The following is a 22,522-nucleotide window of genomic DNA, read 5'->3' on the forward strand; positions in this document are numbered from 1 at the left end:
TAATGACCAGAGAGGCTAGCTTTTGGTTGGTTGTTTTGTGTTCAATTGGAAAAACAACTAGTGATACCAGCATGCTTCAATGCACAGTAACTTTATTGAGATCAGAAAACAGAGTGCTCTGGTAGATAGTTACATGTAGCTATACTTCTGCAGACGCACTGGCCTGGCAACTAAATATTAGTTACATCTTAATAATTTCATATAGAAATCAATCTTTAGAAAGATTAAAAGGAATAAGTGTTCGCTGACAGCATGAGTCAGTACATATACACTGATATGGCATCTGAACTTCATATAAAAATAGATCTCTCAAAAGGAAATACACATCCAATAAACATTGTCTTCAACTGAAAATGGAAGCAGATAGAAATTTCTAGTGCACAGACAAAATTCCTGTAAAAATCAAAAAGTAAACCCCTTGAAGGCGCCGTGTGTAGAATTTAGCCTCCGTGAGCATACCCACACCCATGTAGATAAACATGGCTCATTCTAAGTTAACAAAAACACAGCGATTCTTATTTTCAAGGGATTATACATTAAAAACATACTTATGAATATTCCATTTCTGTCAAGTCTATTCCGTAAATTCTACAAACTGCACCTTTAAGTTTGGCAAAGTCGCATTTGGCAATGTTGGTGTCGTTTCTGTGGATTCTTGTAGTGGTCGCTATTTGTTGATAAGTGTTACTGATTGCACCGTAAAACCAACAAAGTACCCTTTGCAATTAGATTCTCAGCCAGCAGAAAACAAAGAATTAAACCCCCCTTAGAGACACTGTAGGAAGTCACTTTGTGCAGTGTAACAGGTGGCAGCATACGCACTGATATGGCAGCGCACCCTCAGTAAACAAAATGGCAGCGAAGTTCTCTGAGTTTTTCCATTAAATAAAACGCAGTTTCTTCACGACCGCTGAAAGCAACATCAAAAGCCCAACGTATCCACGCAGAGGTAATTTCCCCTGACCGTCCACATAAAAACATATACAAGACAGTCGATTGGATACAATCACAGGATACATGTGAGTCCTGGAGGCAGCAGGTCTCAGCTGGTTTTGAGCGAAAGCCACGAGACAGACAGCTCGTCAGAAACTGAGGTGTTTATGATTTCACCTGCTGGATGACTGGATTTAGATAGAGAATGGTGGAGGGTGAAGAAGATGGGGAAAAATAAGGGGGGTGGAGTCCTCTACATCCAGAGGTTGGCCAGCATGGAGCCGAACAGTGTGACGAAGAACAGCCACATTGACGAAATCACTGAGAAAGAGAGAGAGAGAGAGAGATGAGTGACTGCACTGGCATATATGAAAACAATGTCCCTGAAAATCCCAAAAATACAACTATTTTCCAGTGAAAACTACACGTTATTTAAAAAGCTAGCTTTGTGTAATTTCCGTTCTAAACTGTCTTCATGTCGACCTTTATGTCATACCAGCACCAGAGGAGTTGCACTCCATGTTTTCAAGTGAGTCCATGTAGACCTGCCCCAGCCAATCCTCGTAGGTCTTCCTATCAGCCACGGCCACAAGGCGAATTGTAGAGTCTTTGAAGATCAGATCCGAGCCCTGGTATGCTGATGAGTCGAACATTTTGAAATTGGTACCAGAATCGCTGCTGAAATATTTCTAGAGCAAGTGAGAGAAGGAGATAGAGTGGAAAAGATAAGTAGAGACGATCAGAAGCTGAAAGTCGTGTGTGTGTGTGTGTGTGTGTGTGTGTGTGTGTGTGCCTTTAGATGCAACAGTCCTCTTGAAAGACACGCACATCCCAGATGGCACTAGGGCCGCCCTACCTGCGCATTGTCCAGGAGTCCGTAGACGATGTGGATGTTTGTGTCCGGCCGCACCATGACCGCATGGGAGGGAACTCTGGCCAAGTTACAACTCCGGTACTGTGTGACCTCGGCTCTGCTGCCATGAGAACACAGAAGCAGGAAATTGGAGGACTGCAGGTCCTGGGCCCATGACTCCCCGGAGGAACCTGCAGAGAGGGAGAGAGAAAGAGACCATTTTCAATGACATATTTTTGATTTTTCCGTTCCGGGCCGGTTATTCTCAAACTACATACACAGAAGATGTACCTACCATCGGTATTTTGGAAGACAGTGGAGTGTTTGATGAAGGCCACGTCTCCTTCCCCTTTCACCAGACACCTTGACAACAGGCAGATGCACAGACTGACATGTAACCTACCACACTTTGAAACTAGAAAATGACACGACTTTAGTATTTAAAAGTGTGTCTTCTCAGACAGGCATCCTACTGCTAATTCAATAAGCATGTTTACATGGACATCAATAATTCCATGATAGTCATGTGATAGGATTATAATCTCTAACATGCTCCACATCATCAAGTATAGGAAGTAACGACTTTGCCAGATCAGTGAATTAAAGTATTGAAGTACACCATGTTTCACACACCTGATACACGCGTGTGGCTGAGTTGAGAAAGCAGACAACTGGGGCTGTTGTTGTAATTGCACTAATCCTGTGCATTGCTGAAAATACCACTCAGATTATGCATTCGAGCCATTCTAACATGCCTCTAACCCGTCCTGTTCCAAAACGGGCTGCTCCTGTGTATGTAGCTTTACATGTAAAATTTAATGAGCTCCCAGGCCCCTAATTCCATGAGCCAATGTGGTTTGAGCTTTTCTCTGGGAAGGGTTCCATTGTATTTAGTGTGTAAACTTTCACTGATTTCACCATATCAGTCCACCAAAATTTGTTTCTGAACAAATTTGACGCAAGAAATAATCAATCCAGTTGCCGATTCTTCACTCATATTAGAGCTACAAGACCTAATTTAAAAGTTTGTGCCAACTTTCTTAGCTGACACAGCACCAGGAATTTTTTTTTTCATGTAAATGTTGGAAAATAAAATAAATACATCTACAATAAAAACGCAATATTTTTATTGGTTCTGTTTCGAGAAACGCACAGCGGTTCGCACACCGGTGCCTACAGTCAACCTACCGTATACTTTTTTTGTTGTTGGTATTTTGGTATAGTTGGTATTAATTCCTCTTTCTTTGAAAAGATTTATGCTGGTCTCTGCAGTCAACAGCCCATGATTAGCTCTTAGCTTCGATGCTAGCAGGTCCAGTCGCGCTCCAGCCGTGGGTGGAGTTACTCGGATGGAGGGCAGTTTCTAAATCTACCGAAGGCCCACTTGAAGTAGGGGCTTCAAATCTGAATGCATATTTCACCACATGTTTACTGAAATAGACGACTCGCAAAAAACTGACTGAGTTGTCTCATTTCCCCAGTTAGTGTGTTAATTGGCCAATCAGAGACCCAACTGTATGTGCACAAGCACTGAAAAAATTTGGTCCCCTTTAACCTGTCTATTGCCAATACTCATGTGCATGCAAGCATGCCAAATTTTACTTTTTCACCCACCCTACTTACTCCTTTAAAGAACAACTATCAGGGTTTTTCTTTTACCATAAATTTACAATTTTGAGCTTTTTATATTTTTATATCCGGACCGGTGACGTCACAGGTTGGAGTGGTTGTCTCTGCCACAGCGCAGTTGCTGGGTGGTAGTCGGCAGGTCAATAAGTTTGTTTTACAGCTATTTATAAACTGTAGCTTAATCAATATGAATAAAAACTAAATAAATAACAGTTGAGGTCATGGGCTGGCACCTGAGCAGAGTGGAAGGGGGAGGGGCCGAAAGTCTCCCCATTACAGAAGTGCAGGATTGATTATTTACAAGTAGATAGAAGGACGCTCTATCTTCAGAGCGGACAGGACTGCAGAGACTACGGGTAAGAGCAGAGGAGGCGGCTTGTGCATTTACGTAAACAAGACTTGGTGCACGGACTGCGTCACTCTTGATGCCCATTGCTATGTAATCATGAGATGCAGGCCCTTCTACCTTCCACGTGAGTTCAGCTGCATTGTTGGCATTGCTGTGTATGTTCCACCTGATGCCAACAGTAAAGTGGCAATGAAGGAACTTTCCATTGCCATTAATAAGCTTCAGACTAAACATCCAGATGGGGCTTTTATTGTCACTGGAGACTTTAACCATTGCAACCTAAGAACTGTTCTCCCTAAATTTCACCAAAATGTTACTTGCTTCACAAAAGGCAGTAAAACTCGACCATTGTTATACTAATGTTGCTGCTGCTTACAAAGTCACACCCCTCAGTCACATTGTGCATTGCACTGCTGCCTCACAGCAAGAAGGTCCTGGGTTCGATTCCCGCCTGGGGCGCTGTTGGCACCATGCTCCGGCGGGTTATCGCCCAAATAGGAGCCTTTCTGTGTGGAGTTTGCATGTTCTCCCCGTGCTCACATGGGGTTTCCTCCACCTCACGTCAGTAAGGACCCCCACCAAAAACATGCACCCATCATCGTCTGACCAGCAATGGACATTTATCACCAGGTCCCCGGGCGCGTCCACGTATGCTGCCCGCTGTGCCCCCGGAGGAAGGACAAGCCAGGATGGGTCAAAAGCAGAGAATCCATTTCACCGGCCACCATCAAAGCATGTGTGTGTGTGCAAGCATGTGTTGTAGTGTGGTGTGTTGCGTGATAAATAAAGACTGTTTCTTCTTCTTTCTTCTCCCCCACCTTGGTCAGTCCGATGACATTTCTCTGTTTCTTACGCCAAAACACTCCCCTCTCATTAAATGTGTGAAACCAACAACAAAGATTGTTAAAGTCTGAATGGAAGATGCAGATCCCACTCTTCAAGACCAGCTCCAACACACTGACTGGTGCTACATAATTTCCCCAAATATTATTTCACTATACAGTATATGCCAACCTACAAGTTGCCCTTTAAAGGGATTGTGGATATTGCAGCTCTACAGTACCTGAATGCTCCGTTGTAGCCGTCATACAGGTCCTTTGCCTTCTCACATTTGTTTTGCCCCGATGCGTCTCCCGCGCACAGACTGCACAGGTTGCTTGGGAAACCGGGCTGGTTGGCACCTGGTACACAGCTCTGCTTAAAGAACTCCCCCACCGCTAGGCACCGTGGGAAAAGTCAAGTCAAGTTTAGTTGTGTAGGGTATTTCATACACAAGTAAACTCAATGCTTGTCACATGAAAAGACACACACACCCTCCAATGTCCACATCCATCAAAAGATACACTTTTCATCCGACACCTTTTGTCGACACTGACCAAAGGCCTGAGTTAATGGAATTTTCCACCCCTGCTGACCTTGTGGTATCTGGCAGTGCTGAGGTGTGATCAGGCCCCTTTCCATCAGCATCGCAACGGGAATGTTCCAACCAGCCGTGCGACCGTATCCCGTGTGGCAGGAGCGGCGGCCTCGCAGGTCGTCAAGGTTACGGATGTCCTTGTTGCTCTTCTTTACCACGGCGACAGCATAGTAGATAGAGCCATCACGCTCCGCTGGAGAGGCACAAGTCAGGGTTCAATTTTAGTCTTCATGGCCGTAAGCCCCTCAAAGCACCTCGCCACGTGTTCCATGATTTTCCTTTCAAATTCTGGTTAAAAAATGAAGGAAATTAGCTCTTGTGTTGCAAGATCAAAATTGCAAGGCTGTATGTGTGTGTGTGTGTGTGTGTGTGTGTGTGTGTGTGTGTGTGTGTGTGTGTGTGTGTGTGTGGACTCTACCAGTATAGCTCTCCCCAGTAGCTGGGACAAGGCCGTAGTCTTTGCCTGCTGTGTAGATGTAGCCTCCATCGAGAGTGATAGCATCAGCATCTTTATTCTACACACACACACACAATGAGAAAAAACAAAGACTGAAATATTGAAATAAAGTGACGCACAGATTCTGAAATATTCAACATGCGTTCAAGCATTTTAATCCGTCTCATTCGCAGTTGGCTTGAATTTATCTCTGTTTAATACAATTTCTAATTTTGGAATTCAATTAACAAGTGCATACTCGTTCAACATATACAGTTAGACTAGACATGTCCTGAGCATGCCATTTCAAAAATGCAAGACTTTCTAATACATTTGAATGACGCAATTTAACAAAGTGTCAATGATTCAGTCTTTAGCAGCGCCATTCAAGAGACTCTTTGTGACTTAGTCACAGGGCCCTGAAGCCCAACCCCCGCTTGCTCGGTGTTTGCTGTTTATTGAAAGTTGAATAATATTGTGTCGCGTGTCCAAATTGCACCAAATTCTACACCGCATATCCTTGGGTCCCCAGTGATACACCCAAGTGTGAAGTAGATCGGATGAACTCTCATCGGGATAATCGAAGGACAGACAGACAGAAATTCCAGCCTTTATAGTTAGATATCGTTACATTACATTACATTACATTTAGCAGACGCTTTTATCCAAAGCGACTTACAATTGTTCAAACACCGACGGACGCAGCCATCAGGAGCAATGAGGGGTTAAGTGTCTTGCTCAAGGACACTACAGCATGCTAGCAGGAGGAGCCTGGGATCCAACCAGCAACCTTTAGATCACTAGACCACCAGCTCTACCGCCTGAGCTACCACCCCCTACCATCGTTGTTTGCTGTGGTGGATTGGCCATAAACTGTGTTTCAGGTTGAGTTCAGTATTCAATGCAATCAACACAATTTCTTCTGGGGAGAAATCTCTGCTCAGCCGCACTGGCCATTACCTGAATTTTCTTCATGCAGTCAGTGATGGAGTCTCCGTAGACACACTGAATAGATGGAGTCAGACCTTTAGCGCTGAACGACTGGGCCATGGCATTGCATTTCTTCTGCTCGCTGTCGGACAATACGCACCACCGCAGGGAGGGTGGGAGGTCTACAAACACGGAATATAAAACATATAAAACAGAGAAGTGGAAGGGAATTTACTGTCAAATGGATTGACAGATAGACCGACAGACAGACAGACTTTGGGTTACCTTGGGGATCACAGTCCATGGCGCGCAACACATTGTAGTAGTTGTCACCCATCCACACCCGGGGATCTTCTGACTCAGGCTTCAGGAACATTGTGGATGACTCTGAAAACAGCACAGTTCCTCCACCGTATGGCACCGTGGAGAAAACAGGGAAGCCCGACTTCATCTGGGGGACAGTAATTAGGACATGATATTCACCACTGACAATTCCCATTGAGCATTAGTGACCTGAACGCTGGTAGTTTTATCTCCAGTAACATGCAGAATTAGCATGTCTAATTCATCCTTATCTACGCACCAACTAATTTACAGTCACTTAGCATGGAAATACAGCGGAAACCTAATTTATCTAATCCCCAACAGGAATGAGAGGGTTTAAGGGAAGACCGTCGACTTTAAAGGAGACACGCTCCCTTTCATCTGAACCCCTGTGATACCACGAGAACATTAAGACAATAGATGGCAAATCAAGGCAATTGGCAGACGATGCAGAGAAAAGATAGGAACAGGCGCATTCAACTATTTTCTTTGCTTCCTGGACACCACACTGTTGCGGAACAGCAGGAACCTGCAAATGGCCGGCTCATTGAGTGTGGGCCATTTGCACAAGAATACACATTCCAAACTCTGTGTTTCACGAGACGACAAGAGTAAGATTGGACTGAACTAAATATCTAAATTTACGTGTAACCACCATAATGTTTTCCATTAGGTGATTTTGTGAAGTACGATACTATTCTTGACTTACTTGAGGGATGAGAAATGACAAAACAAGGAATGTGATGATGAAACGTGGTTAAACTGTGGTCCATTTGCAGAACTTGTCCACTCCCTAGTGACCACTGATGGGATTGCCCCGAACTCAGGAATTAAATCATGTATCATCCATTTTCTTTCAGGAGCGCTCCACATTTCATACCTGTACATTATCCTCATGCCCGAAAGAATAATCCACACACTGTTAAACTCCTATGCAGTCCGCTAATTGCGGAAATAAGAAATGAATGGTGTGTGCGCTTGATAATGCAATATGGACTTCCTTCCGTTATTTCAAGATTTATTTTTGTGTGGTTTTATTGTCAAGATTTATTTGACAAACATGAATGTAAAACTGGTATTAAATGATTGAACGAGACGTATTGCAAGATTCAGATTAAAAATAGGGTTTTGAGCGCTTCTGTGTGAAAAAGGGAATGCCTTTACAACGGACCGATAAATCCCCGTGACAACTCCTTGACCAATGGCCGAAGGAGGTCACTTCCGGTTCCGCCATTTGAAGGAAGTATTAAACAAAAGACTAAGAAATGACAATGATAAAAGATCTGAAAGTGAGGCAGAAAGGCATGAGCAAGTCTAGAGGGAAAGACCTGAGAAATGTATTGTCATAATTAGGTTTAATGAAGGCTCAAGAGAACATGAAGAAACTCAATCCGTTTGTGCTAACAAGAACTCTGGCAAGTAAGATAGGGGAGGTACTTTCTGTGAAGGTTCTTACTGATGGCAATCTGTTGGTGAGAGCTAACTTGAGAAAGCACTCAAACTAAAAGAAATAGGAAAACTTAAGGTAGTAAACAAAGGGAGATTGGGAGCACGAAATGGTGGTTAATGTAAAGGAGTGATCACAGGAAAGACAATGAGTGTAGATATGGAGGAATCAAAAGGAATCTCAAGGGAGGAAAAAATATAAGTGCACAAAGATTGAAAACAACTAAAGGAGTGAAAATATACAGTGAAACAGTGTTGATTGAATTTGAAGGAGAGAATGTGCCAATGAAGGCATTCCTGATTTAAGGGTTAGGGTTAGGGTTTAGTTACTCTGCGAAAGTGTATGTCCCAAAGCCATTGAGGTGCTTTAATTGTCAAGGGTTTGGACACAGCCAATAATTGTAAAGAGCAGAGGAGATGTGCTGGATGTCGGGGCGACCACGAGTATTGAAAGTGTGGAACAGGGCTGCAACAAAAATGCTGCAACAAAAATGCTGTAACTATGGAGGTGTCAGGATCCTGACCTGTGCTTGTTTGTTATCTGTCTCCCTATGTCCCTCTCTGGCTCCCACTGTCTCTGGTTCCACATCATTTATATGGGGAACGATAAAGAGGATGGGAGGAGACAGAAAGGAATGGGAATATCAGGTTATGACATATGAGGAGGAAACAGCAGTCTCCAATAGGGGTAAGAGATCATGGCCAAAGGGATGAAACAGGTGATACTGTATATGATGAACCAATTACTTTGGCAGAGATGGTGAGAGCAATAAATAGATCAAGACCAACCTCCCCAGAAGATCAAATATGCAATGTTATGCTAACGCATCTTGGGGAAGGAGCTTTCTCCATGTTGCTGCACCTTTATAACAGAGTGTGGGAGAAGGGACGATTACTAAATGCATGGAAAGAAGCAGAAGTGATTCCGATAAGAAAACCTGCCAAGGATCCGTCTTAACCCACTCGTTACAGACAAAATAGCACTCACATCAAATAAGATAAGAAGATGTAAGACAATTGAAAGGATGATAACAGAGCTTGAGAAGAGAGGAATGCTGGAAAGTTATCAGAGTGGATTTAGGAAAGGAAGGAATACCATGGACTCAGTGATAAGGCAAGAGACTGAAATAAGCAAGGCCCAGGAAAGAGTCAGTCATTGCAGTGTTTTGTCACATAGATAAACCCTAGGACATGATGTGGAAGGAAGGGTTGTTAATTAAGCTGCACAAAGATTTTTTGTTTCGAAGAAAAATTCAAGTACAGATTGGGTCAGACTTGCCAAATCAGTACACAGTGGGAAATGGTTGGAAATGTGATAAGCCTGCTACTTTTCATCATTTTGACCAATGACGTCTTCTCAAAGGTACGAGTAGATATACTGTAGGTAGTTCACTGTTTGCTGATGATGGGGCCTTGTGGAAAAGGAGGAAGGAACATGGAGCATGCAATCAGGAAAGTACGAGGAGCAATTGATGCATTATGGCAGTGTAGCGTATGGATCAGCAGCCAGGTCTCTTGTAAGGAAATGGATGTGATTCAGGCACAGAGTGTGCAGTGGGGCTTTTAAAACATTTCCATTACCTGCCCTACAAGTAGAAATGGGAGAAACGCTGTTGGAATTAATAAGGATGCAACTGATGGCAAATTACTGGGATTATTTGTAGGGACACAATGTTTCTCACCCCACAAAAGGGAGTGTTGCTGAAGCGCTGGGAGAATGGGAGGTGTCGGAGGGATAACTTTAGTCGGGTAGGGAATGACATTGTAAAATCATTTGGAGTGTTTGAGCTGAGGATAAGCCCTTCAGTAGTTTATCCAGTGGTGGCCCCATGGATGCCTGTGTGGCTGGATATACAGACTGGTATTTGTTAGAGGTAAAAAAAAAAAAAGGAAAGGAAAAAGATGAAATTAATTTGGTAAGTGCATTCAACTATCATGTAATGAAAGAGTATAGGGAATTTACACAAATTTATACAGATGGTACTTAGAAACCTGAGACAGGAGTGACAGGATTTGGGGTGGCAATACCAGCAAAAGGAATTGGAATCAACAGAAGAACATCGAATAAATGAGGGATTTACACAGTGGAAATGTTGGCAGTGTTGGTTGCACTACGATGGGTGGAAAAGAATAGAAGAGATAATGTGTTGATATGCTAAGATTCATCCTCAGCCCTATCAAGTTTAAGGTCTTGTCATTCAAACAGCCGTTAATATGTACTATATGAAGTCCTCCAGTCAGTCACGAGAATAACAAATCAGGGCGGTCAAATTTCTGTTGGTTTCAGCGCACGTAGGGGTGAGGAGGAAGGAGAGGGTGGATGAGTGCACAAAGAGGGCTTTAAAGAAAGGAAATATAGAAATGCAAAGTAATATCAGTAAAGCAGAGGTTAAATGTGTAATCTTGGAAAAAAAAAAATGTGGCAAGAAAGGTGGGACAGAGAGGGGAAAGGGAGGTATCTATATCAAATTCCAAAGAGTGTCAAAGTTTCTAGGATAGGTAGTGGACACACTAGTGAGTGTTGTGCTGTGTTGACAAGGTTACGGTTGGGGCATTGTGAACTAAACAAAACACTGAAAATGGTAGGGAAACATCAAATAGGCTTGTGTGAGGGATGTAAGGAAGAAGAGTCAGCGGAGCATGTAGTTCTAAAGTGTAGAAAGTATGGGACAGAGAGAGAGATGATGAGGATTAATCTGAGGGAATTAGGGGTGCAGAAAATCACATCCACATTCACATAATTGTGAATGTACCAATAAGCTGGATGCTGTAAAACAAGAAGAAGAAGAAGTCTCACTATACTTTAGACCCCACGTCTTCTACAGTATCTCAACCGCTGTAGAGCACCACGCGATATCGGTAGTCAAGTTATTTTTGCCACCAACCCTGCGTTCGAATGAGCGAGTAGGACTCTCCAAAGCTTCCGAAGAGCTACCAACATACAACAGTTTCTTATGTTCACTCTGCTGCAAACATGTTTGCCCTCCGGGGATAACGTTGAAACTTGAACTTAATATCACTTTCATCTGTAACTTTAAAGAGCAACTGTAACTTTGGAACTCGTCACTCCACAGAACCATTGATACTCGCCCCTCCACTCGGCTTCTCAGGTGCCTGTACAGGCACTGCCAGTCCATGGCCTGTGCTGTGTTATTTATTTAGTTTTGAATTCATATTGTTAAAGCTAGAGTTTGTGCAACTTGCACAAACACAGTACTTGGGAAAACAAAAACCGACCTGTCGACTGACTACCACCCTGCCACTATGCTGTGGCAGAGAGAAGACGACTCGCCCCTGTGATGTCACCAGCCCAGATGTAAAAAGAAATGGCCTTTTTTACACGCAAACTCAAAACACCTACATTTGTTCTGTTTCTTTGCCCTTTCTGCCTGTAATTTTTTTTTTCTCCAAACCATCTTCTCTATAAGCCCAAGATTGTAAATTCATGAAAAATTGTAACTAGATAGTTGCTCATTAATCGCATCCTGCTTGTGTTCGAGTCCTGTCAGGTGCATAGCCAGAAAAGTTTTTCAATAAGTTTTTGCCGAAAGACCATTGTGCTTTGTGTTGTGCTTTCCACCTGCTACCCCATAGTGACCAACAATGAAGAAAAAGAAAACTACGGCATCAGTGTACACAATGTATCATGTCTGTGGCCATATGGTTGCTGTTTTGCTGATAAAAATTGCAATTATTATAATTTTGTGGGGAGGTGTTTTACATACAAGCCCATCCCTCAGCATGTTGTAGACCACGGAGGGTGTGATGTCGTTGCGGACCACAATGCCACGGGCTGGGACTCCAACCAGGTTGCATCTACTCCATTCTGATACTCCAACTCTGGTCCCATCATTGCAAAGCAGCTGGTAGTCTGATGACTTCAGAGCTTGTGCCCAGGCTGGGCCTTTACCTGATGAAAAAAATGTTAATGGTAAAATAAGCAATATCTTTATTCACTTGTTGCATGTCAGGAGTTGTGGAAAATGTTGTTGATCAATGATAATCAGTTCACTGTTATCCCCAAACCTGTCAATCTCCCCTCAATCCTGACCCCTGAACGACTCCCCTTATATCACCGGTCTGGTTTCTTTTTAATCTGTGTAAGCATAGACATGAACATTAAGCGACAAAACAACCGCCATCGCAAGTTCCCTCCACTAGGCTAAGGCTAAGATTCCTCATGGAGGAGCAGTCACATTTGGCGATGTTGGTGTCGTTTCTACGTCTTCTACGTCTCCTACGTCTTTCGCTATTAATGATCAAAATATCATGTGTTACTGATTGGTAGCTGATAGCTACTGATAGCTAGCCAGCTAGCTCTCAGATAGATAGCTATCAGCTATCTATTATAGTTTAAATTTCTACTCACATATAAGGGAACCCAAAAGCAGTAATGTGTACCATTTTGTCATGTATTACAAGCAAATCTAAAGGTGTAAGGATGTAAGGGGGAAAAACAGGATGTAACTTAGGGTTGCTCAGTCTAACTGACCCATTTACTTATATATACAGTATATATAAGCTATATATATTTAGTTTATTTACGCCAACGATATAGACTGAAGAGATGACAATAGGGCGGGGTCCAAGAAGCAAGAGAGGGGAAATCTTACGAAGAAATAGGGGAGGAACTGAGGAAGGATCCGTCCGGAAAAGATAAGAAGGCCCAACTCAAATGTATAAAATGTTTAGGTTGAGTCGGAAAAATCAGTTGTTCTGCAGACCAGCTCGGCCCTTGCTTCTTTGTAATAAAAGTCTACCTGAGAACCCAACTCCACCTTGACTGCTGCCTTTTTTGATAAAGAATTGAAGACTGTTTTCTCCACGACACTATCAGTAGAGTTAGCCTAAATAACTTGTCCTGAATGTCTACTAATCTACTTAATATCTTAAAACGTAATACAGGTACTCCTAACTTAATGACCGAGTTCCGTTCCTTAGACCAGGTCGTTGAGTGAATTGGTTGATAAGCGAGGACTGTTATTTCACGGCAAGAGGGTGCGGCGCGAACGCTATTGTAGTGAATACTGACAGACTGCGGGAATGAAACTGAGACTGAGAACGTGATGAGATTAGATGTATACAGTGTATCGTGTATATATAGTGTATATAGTGTATATAGTATATATTGAATATATAGTGTATATAGTATATATAGTATATATATCGTTTATATCGTGTATATAGTATATACAGTATAGTATATAGTGTTTATAGTATATAGAGGGTGATGCACGATGAGATGCTTGACACTGAGAAGCCGTGCGCGCAGCACGCAGTGTTGTACGCAGAGTACAATACAGACTGGTCAGAGAGCTGGTCGCAAGTCCGAATGGTCATTAAACAGGTAGGTCGTTCAGTGAGTACCTGTACATTACATTAAGACAGAATAACTCTGCCAGAAATAAATGGAAATATGAATATCCTACATTATATACAGTTACAATAATGTAACTGTTAGTTGTCAAAAAAAAGATTTGACAATCGACATGATGTAGTGTTACAGCAGTTTACCATCGGTATTTTCAGAGACAGTGGTGTGTTTGACAAAGGCCACTTCTCCTGGACCATGAGCGAGGCACCTGGTAAGAGAGAGAACGATAGAGAGAAAAAATGGTAAAAAACAGGGAAAAACAGTAAATCATTGTTCAAGTTTGAGCAATGAGTAGAACATTTATCAATTAACAACTGCAGCACATGTAATTTGTTCCAACATCAGATGCAGGGCCAGAGTGGGACTCATTTTCAGCCTGGGAGTTTCATGTTGGTCACCCGTCCACTTCAATTTCAATTTCTATTGAAATTTTTTAATTTCCAAGTTCAATAACTCTCAGACTAGGTAATAATACTACATACTTACATGTGGATTTCAAAATAAAAATTCAAAGACGTTTATTTTGAAATCAAAAAGGCAAAGGCCAAAGACACCAAAGACAAGACCCTATAATTATTTAGACCTAGTTTGAGTGCTCCCATGACAAAAAAAAAAGCTATTGAACTTTTTACTTTCAAAAATGGAACCAAAATAAATCTCTGCGACAGGCTCTGCAACATGTAGAATATATCTCAGAAGCATAAAGACTTAGTTTTAGTGTTGTCATTCAAATTTAAAAAAATGCTCAATAAGCTGAACTTTGAATATTGAGTCATGTAACTTGTAGACGATCCCTAACACGCCATTGAAACAGCTACCTGCTCTCAGCGCAGCCCCTCTCCCTGAAGCAGCACCTCATTCTGGGGAAGAGATGAGCCGCTATCCCTTGGGAGTTCTGGATGAATGTCTGTTATAACGCAATGTTCATCATGTGAAAACTGACTGAATAAAATTTTCCCCAAATAAATATGCAATTCTCTTTCAGAATTTTCAGTCTTTCAGGATCTTGAGGGCCACTCTCATGCTCCATCAACATCTGGAGTTTGGTGTGGGCGGGCCGCACTTGTTTTTATACAATGGGTCCGCGGGGGCATGTCAGTAGCAGTGTGTGTGTGTGTGTGTGTGTGTGTGTGTGTGTGTGTGTGTGTGTGTGTGTGTGTGTGTGTGTGTGTGAGAGAGAATGCGAGGCACTGAGAGCTGGGTGAGAAGTCACAGTAGTGGCGGTGCTGCAAGTATAGCGATGATAAAATTCTTGTAAATGTGATGATAAAATTGTAATCATTGTCTCTTCTCCGGTACAACAACCCGCGGCCCACCGAGAATCTTGTTCTTTCTCCTGATTAGACATCTAATCCAATCTCCCGATTCGCATGTGAATCACTGTTTTGTATTGTTATGACCTGGTATTTTAAGCCTCTCCATAGGTCAAACTCTCCAACCCCCACTATAATGGACCTATTGACCATAACACCATCAGTATTCTGGGTTGATAAGTTGATAAGCTTGTTTGCAAATTACCTGAAGGCCCCCTCATAAGAGAAGTATCTCTCCTTCTCACTTTTTTCACATTTGTGCATCCCGCCATCATCTCCATGACACAGCTGACACAAGGGGGAGGGGTCGCTCTGTGCTCCGGGAACACAGCTTCCATTGAAGAAATCTGCTACACCTGATTGAAGCACAAACAGACACAGCATGTTGAGTATCTGCAGAGTGGCTAGTGTGTTTGTATATGTGTGTGTTAAATTGTAAACAGAGGTGGAAAATCTGGGTTCGGAATGTAAAAATCCACTAAAGGATTTTGAGTCAGACACGTGGATTTGCTGATAAGGTCAACCCAGGGGTCCAACTGATGAGTGAAATCAAAGGGATTAGTACATGGGTGGGGCAAAAACATGGTAGGAGCAAAGGCACCAAAAGTCTTGGTCTGTCAAAGCAAAAAAGTCCAGTCAACAACATAAACTATACAGTTTATGTTGTTGACTGGACTTTTTTGCTTTGACAATATACTGTATATATTATATCTGCCACTAATTCCACAGATAGAATATTTTTTCATGGGGAAACATGGTGTACTAGGCAATGTAAGCATTTTGGCAAGTGCGGTACACACCCTGTGGGATGTTGCAGCCCATAACAGACATGAGGCCTTGGTCTATCAGGTAGCCTAAAGGCATGTTCCACCCAGCTGTTCTGCCTTTCCCAGTGTGGCAGCTCCTCTTCCCCGCCAGGTTGAAGATGTTTATGGCTGTGTCCGCCTTTTTCACCACGGCGACGGCATAATAGGTGATGCCTCTGTCTAAGGATGGGAGATAACAGGTGTTGGAGGTGTGCTTTTAGAGATATGAACACAGAACTGAGATATGGGATGAATGCGTTTTCATGAAATATTAATAGGCAGAGCGACAATTGACGAGACAATGAATTTGAGGACACAGCACTTCTGCGCTATTCTTCTATACTATATTCTACAGCTCTTAAGTCCGGAACTCTGAGTATGCTATGAATGTGAAGCAGATCAAAATAACCAGCATGATAACACAATGTGGGTTGTACGCTTCAGGATGCATTGTTTTGACCGACCATGCTCTTTAGCTGAAGTCACACTTACTGTCAGAATTTGATTCCCCCGCAGCAATCTTGAAGGAGGCGGTCTTCCCTAGTGCGTAGATGTCACGAGAGTACATGGACAAGGCGTCCGCTTCATTCCTCTAGAGAAGACCAAGGCAAAATAAGATTGATTCAATGTTTAAAGCAATTATGCATTTGGAACTCTGAAATTTCCTTTTCTTATCCAGCACATTCACATTTCTGTCATTACGGTGCCCCCCTTTCAAAGGTGCAACAGTCCCCTAAGGCCTAAGGCTATAATATGGCACGAGAATCGTAATCACGCATTGGGGTCTGTTACGGCCTCCACCAACTCCTGCTTTGTGTGTATATGTGTGTAACCCTTTTTAATGTGTTCTTTTGTTGCCTGTCAAGCTCGTAATGTTCCCAAGGCCATTACCGGCCATTTTTGGCTACTGTAGATAAGAATTAGACAGTGAGGCTTGTTTAGCTTTCTTTTAGGTCAAGATAGTAGTAGCTCTTGTTTTAAGGAGTCCTCTTTTTGTTATATTTGGTTATTGATTTGAACAGAACTCACAGGCCCTTTAAGTCACTTTATTTTACCAACTACAATGGGTTTTATGTTGCTTCCATTTCCCCTAACAAGCTGGGTTGTAACTAGTTCAGGCTAGATTGAGAATAGTGTACCCTTTGCAGTTTGTGGTTGATAAAACTAGGTGTTTATGATCCACGGTTTATCCTTTAGAGTGTGTATGTTGAACCTTCTACGATCCAACTATTCAACCATTTTAGTGTCAAAACCCTGGCCATTCATCTTTATCAGCAAGGAACTTTTAACCGGAGCTGATAAATATGTCATCTATTAACAGGGTAAGCAGTTATGCGTAGGTTTGTTAACCAATACTGTTTGGTTTATTAGGCATCACCTTCTTATCTGCATCCTGATTGTGTGTTCTTTTCCACCCTCTTAAAACACCTATGCAACAATTATAAGGTCTATATTAGCTGAATAAAATTACTGATAATATACGTATAGTAGGTACTGTAAGCTATGCAATGCTGTATATTGATATGATCATTATTAACACCTGGAAGGAAAGGGCATAGGTCTGTTCTCATATTTTCTATTAAAACTACCTGGATATCAAACTCAATATTGACAGTCACCTGTATATTAAATCATAGATGCTGTTATTTCATGATCCAAATAATATGTATGATTTAAATGAGCCTACTAGAATAAAGTTGACCCTTGTCTGTCCTTAAATTCTTGGCTTTGAACTCCTTCTGTTCCATAAGTTCAGTACTGAAATACCCCAAACTGAACTTATTCTTTATCTTGACAGAATTAATAATAGCACTCCAACTTGGAAAAAAATCAATAAAAACATTAAAGCTGCATTAAGAAATATTCAAGGCAAGCAACCCGCATTATTCCACGAACAGATTTTATTATTATTAATTATTATTATTATTATTATTATTATTAGGGGACCGGCCTCAATCCATAGACTACCATAGACTACCTCAGTAGTCTATGGTACCGCACTCACAGACAAGATGAATTAAATGTGTATTCGGGGCTGCCCCGACATGCTGTTGTTTGATCCAGATGGGTCCATTGTTGTGGAATAAGTGAGTAAAAAACGATATTTTTTACCATCGCTGCAAGGCGTGCGCATGTGCAAATGACGGTTCACAAAATGGATGAATAATCGTGATAAATAATCGTCATCACAATATTGACTAAAATAATCGTGATAATCCTTTTAGCCATAAACATGCAGCCTTACTTCAGAATGATAACCACCATTAGTTGCAGCGTAGGAAACCCACCCACAGCCCAAAACACTGTCCAATCATAGAATTACACTGTAACCAGGCCGGAACAGATGAACTTCTGCAGTCACAAAACAAACCGGAACAGAGGACCATAGGACACTCGTCCATTGAACTTTAACGTGAACATCTGTGGAGCTGCAGATGGAGCGGGGGGACACAAGACGCTTGTGGCAGGGGCTGCGGACTATTACGAATTACAACAGCAGCTCCTCCCCAGCCACGAGTGTGGACGCCTCCCTAGCCAACCAACTGAACTCCTTTTATGCGCGGTTCGAGTCTGGCAACAGCACCGCTAGCTCGCCGGCTAATTGGAGTTACACCGCTGGGGATGAGCGCGCACTCTCAGTGTCCGTGCACGAGGTCAGGAGGGCTCTGATGCGTGTGAACACCAGGAAAGCTGCGGGCCCAGACGGCATATCTGGACGAGTACTGAAGACCTGTGCTAACCAGCTAGCTCCGGTGTTCACTACAATATTCAACATCTCCCTGGCTGAATCAGTGGTCGAGTCCTGCTTCAAGAGGTCCACCGTCGTTCCTGTCCCGAAGATCACCTCTCCAACCTGCCTGAATGACTACCATCCGGTGGCCCTCACCTCGGTGGTCATGAAGTGTTTCGAGAGGCTGATTAAGGATTATATCTGCGCCTCCCTCCCCCGCACCTTGAACCCGTTGCAGTTTGCGTACCGGCAGAACAGATCCACGGATGACGCGGTCTCCCAGGTACTGCACACCACGCTCACGCATCTGGATGGCCAGAAGGGGGCCTATGTGAGAATGCTGTTCATTGATTATAGTTCAGCTTTCAACACCATAGTCCCCACCAGACTGGCTGTCAAGCTGAAGGAGCTCGGACTGAATGCTCCGCTGTGTGCCTGGATCCTGGACTTCCTCACAGCCCGCCCCCAGGTGGTCAGGGTGAGGAAACATATGTCAAGCTCCCTCACCCTGAATACAGGATCCCCCCAGGGTTGCGTCCTCAGCCCCCTACTCTCCTCCCTGTACACACATGACTGTGTGGCCAGGTCCAGCTCCAACACCATCATAAAGTTTGCTGACGACACCGTTGTTGTGGGCCTGATCACAGACTGCGACGAGAAGGCCTACTGCGAGGAGGTGGCTGACCTGTCACTCTGGTGCCAGGACAACAGCCTCCACCTGAATGTCAGCAAAACTAAGGAGCTGAATGTGGACTTTAGGCGAGGATCGCAATCGAGGACGCAGACGCCCTTGGTGATTAATGGGACTTCTGTTGACAGGGTGAGCAGCTTCAAATACCTGGGAGTCCACATCACAGAGGACTTAACATGGACGTTACAAACAGACACTCTGGTGAGAAAGGCGAGGCAGCCTCTTTACCACCTCAGGCAGCTGAGGAAATTCCGGGTCTCGGTGAGGATCCTCAAGTCCTTCTACTCTGGAGCAGTGGAGAGCATCCTGACAGGCAACATCACTGCCTGGTTTGGGAGCTGTACTGCCCAGGACAGGCGGGCCCTGCAGAGGGTGGTGCGTTCAGCTGAACGTACCACTGGAACTACCCTCCCCCCCTTGCAGGAGTTATACACCAGGAGGTGTAGTAGCAGAGCCCGCAGGATCATGAAGGATCCTCATCACCCCAACAACAGACTGTTCCAGCTGCCGCGGTCAGGCAAGCGCCTCCACAGTCACACAGCGAGAACAGAGAGTCTGAGAGGGAGTGTTTTCCCGCAAGCCATTAGAACTGTCAATGCTGACCTCACCAGGGGTCCTCACTGAGCCACACACACAGGCTCCACTACCTTACTGTACTTTATGTAGCATACTGTACCACATACTGTGTCACTGTTCAGGGTTGTTCATGATGCCGTATTGCTGCGCTGTACTGTTGTATACTGTGCTGTATTATCCCAAACACTACCTCACTTTATTCACATGCCACTTTAATGCACATGCCACTTTAATGCACATATCTGTATATACATAATTGTCTATTCCATATACATAAGCATATTCCCTCTATCTATTCCATTTTATATCATTTTATTTTATTGTATTTTATTTTATTCTATATATTTTAATTTTATTCTATAAGTATTCGACTTAAAAGACTTCGTCTTTTAGAAAGAAATTTTTCCTCGGACATATTGTGTGTTATCACCGGGTGCGTTGCTTTACATTTGCATATATGTATGTATATGTATGTGTTGAATAAACCTCTTGAATCTTGAATTGAACAAAGGCCCAACTACCATGGAACCCGTTTATTGCTGCCTGAAGCTATTATGATGATGATGATGATGATGATGATGATTATTATTATTATTATTATTATTATTATTATTATTTATTTTATTTTATTTTTTTAACAAAAGGTTGCTTAGAATTAATCAATTATGGAATGCCTTGCATGGAAAAACATTGAAAATGAAAATGTCTACCACTCAAAACTCAGATTTCTAATGCCATTGTGTCAAATGTTGGTGATGAGACCAACTACATCTTACCTGTAACTTCTGAACACAACCCTCCACAGTGCCGCCACTGACGCAGCCGAGTGAGGGACGGATGGAGATGGCGGCAAAGGCCTGGGACATTTTCTCACACTTCTGCTGCTCAAAGATGGAGATGGTGCACCATCGAATCGTGCTCTGTCCGGAGACTAACAGAATGGGAGCAGAAAAAAACAAATGACCAAATGGGAAATAATATTATATATATATATATATATATATATATATATATATATATATATATATATATATATATATATATATAAATTTTAGTGCTGTGGTGTTTTTTTTACAAATGTTGTTAAGATGTTAGGGCCATGATACGTGGACCTACTATGGGCACACATGGGTACTTTGGTTTTTCAGCGATATGATTTTGTACTAGTTTTGTGCAACACTTGACTGTAAATGTCCCGCTCCTCAATATAAATCCATATACTAGTGCCACGTTTTACCGGAATATTCCGTGGTTGCTGTGTGGAGAGCCAAGATTTCCTTTTTCTCTGCTTCCCATTGACTTCTGTGCAATGCACGCAAAAGCCCACTTCTGACAAATGTAACATGCAGGTGGAAACGTCCCATGGAAATATATCATGGGTGACTCCTTGGTAGAATATAGGCTATCAATTTTCACTTACTATAACAGTTTATTACAGAAAAAAATGAATATATAGATAGATATAGATATAAATAAAAAGTAAAAAACAAATAAGCATGAATTATGCATTAGCAATAAAAATTTAACGTTATGTGGGCAAAAGTGAGGAAATATAATGGAGTGCAAAAAATAAGAAAAATAAAAAATCTTCCTTCTCCACATGGCGACCAAATAAGTGGTAAAACTGAGTGGCGGCCTGTGAACTTAAATCAAGGTGAGGAACATAATGTTCTTTGAGGGTGATCTCAGAAGCACAGTTTGCCGCACCCTCTTCATTAACAAGCCATAGCTTTAAAAATATTTGCTTGATTCGCACAAGTGACACTTTGTTTTAAAGCTCTGATTCTTCGCTTATAAATGCTATGAAAAAAAAGTCAAAAGGTACCAAATGTACCTAAAGTCTGTGGTGGGTCACATATAGTTGATACAGTTCTTAGTGCTTGAGTTATACAGTATATATACTCAATAGTTATATTTTGTTCTCTTTGATGCAACGCTGGTTTCATCTTCTCACCTGTTGAAGCTATGAACAATAATTTTGTACATTCAATTATGTAGGGACCATTTGAATTTACTTGGTCGAATTATGTAGATGTCTGTGTGTGTGTGATATTTTATTAATGCCATGGAAATTCTTACCATTAAATTCTTACCATTCTTAGCTTCCAATTGTGGTCAAATGATTGAGATGAGTGACCATTCCTTCACATTCATATATCAATATGTTCATTAATATGTATACTGCAGCCAGTTTTGTGAATTCTTACCAGTGTGTAGCACAAAGAGTAGTAGTAAAGTCCCCAGAATCCTCCACGTTGGCATGGTTTCTTGTCGGCTTGCCCAGTCTGCGATGCGTCGCCTGACTCCCGCTGTCTCGCCTCCTCTTTTTTAAAGTTTCCCCCTGCTGCAAAGTCCAAGTGTTAACTCTGAGGCAATAATGTTATACAACACCCATTACAGCCGAAGGTAAGCTCAGGTGGAGCTGTGTGTGTCTTTGGGGGAATGGTGTGGAATGGAACGCAATTTCAGAATTTCAGAATTTCAGAAAGACTCCGGGTTCTGCTATCAGAACAGTGTGTGTTTTCTAAGCATTTTCTAACACCCCCCCCCCCCCATACCTGGTCTGACACGTTTCTGCCTCATGGCGCCTGGCTCGGGGCCAAGCTCTTGGACAGAGGGGCTTTTATAGCGTGTGTGGTGCTTTTCCACTGTGCTCCATGGCTGGAGTTTGAGGGAAGGAGGGACGGAGTCCAGCGGATAGACTGTGTCCTCTG

At 42.6% G+C, this 22,522-nt stretch overlaps 1 protein-coding gene across 1 annotated transcript; it reads right to left on the minus strand.

Annotated features, from left to right (window-relative positions):
* Positions 1 to 81: 81 nt before the first annotated feature.
* meltf (melanotransferrin) lies at positions 82 to 22,184 on the minus strand. Its single transcript, XM_080011617.1, has 16 exons — positions 22,016 to 22,184; positions 20,585 to 20,739; positions 16,303 to 16,402; positions 15,805 to 15,990; positions 15,210 to 15,360; positions 13,832 to 13,899; positions 12,043 to 12,227; positions 6,833 to 6,998; positions 6,578 to 6,729; positions 5,600 to 5,696; positions 5,180 to 5,374; positions 4,828 to 4,981; positions 2,082 to 2,149; positions 1,790 to 1,977; positions 1,430 to 1,622; positions 82 to 1,254 (listed from the first exon to the last, which is right to left on the minus strand). Exons 1-16 carry the CDS (start codon positions 22,068 to 22,070, stop codon positions 1,187 to 1,189), a joined length of 2,181 nt encoding a protein of 726 aa, XP_079867743.1. The 5' UTR covers positions 22,071 to 22,184; the 3' UTR covers positions 82 to 1,186.
* Positions 22,185 to 22,522: the final 338 nt, after the last annotated feature.

The sequence above is a fragment of the Zeus faber genome (assembly GCF_960531495.2).
Source record: "Zeus faber genome assembly, chromosome: 1".
NCBI lineage: Eukaryota > Metazoa > Chordata > Actinopteri > Zeiformes > Zeidae > Zeus > Zeus faber.

What these genes read in the sequence shown, in the direction of transcription:
- meltf (XM_080011617.1), bottom strand. Translation starts at nt 22,070, where the DNA reads ATGCCAACGTGGAGGATTCTGGGGACTTTACTACTACTCTTTGTGCTA. An exon ending in TGTCTCTGAAAATACCGATG is followed by an intron (nt 12,228 to 13,831) that starts GTAAACTGCTGT and finishes TTTTTTCATCAG; the next exon opens with GTAAAGGCCCAGCCTGGGCA. An exon ending in GGCTACAACGGAGCATTCAG is followed by an intron (nt 2,150 to 4,827) that starts GTACTGTAGAGC and finishes CCTGTTGTCAAG; the next exon opens with GTGTCTGGTGAAAGGGGAAG.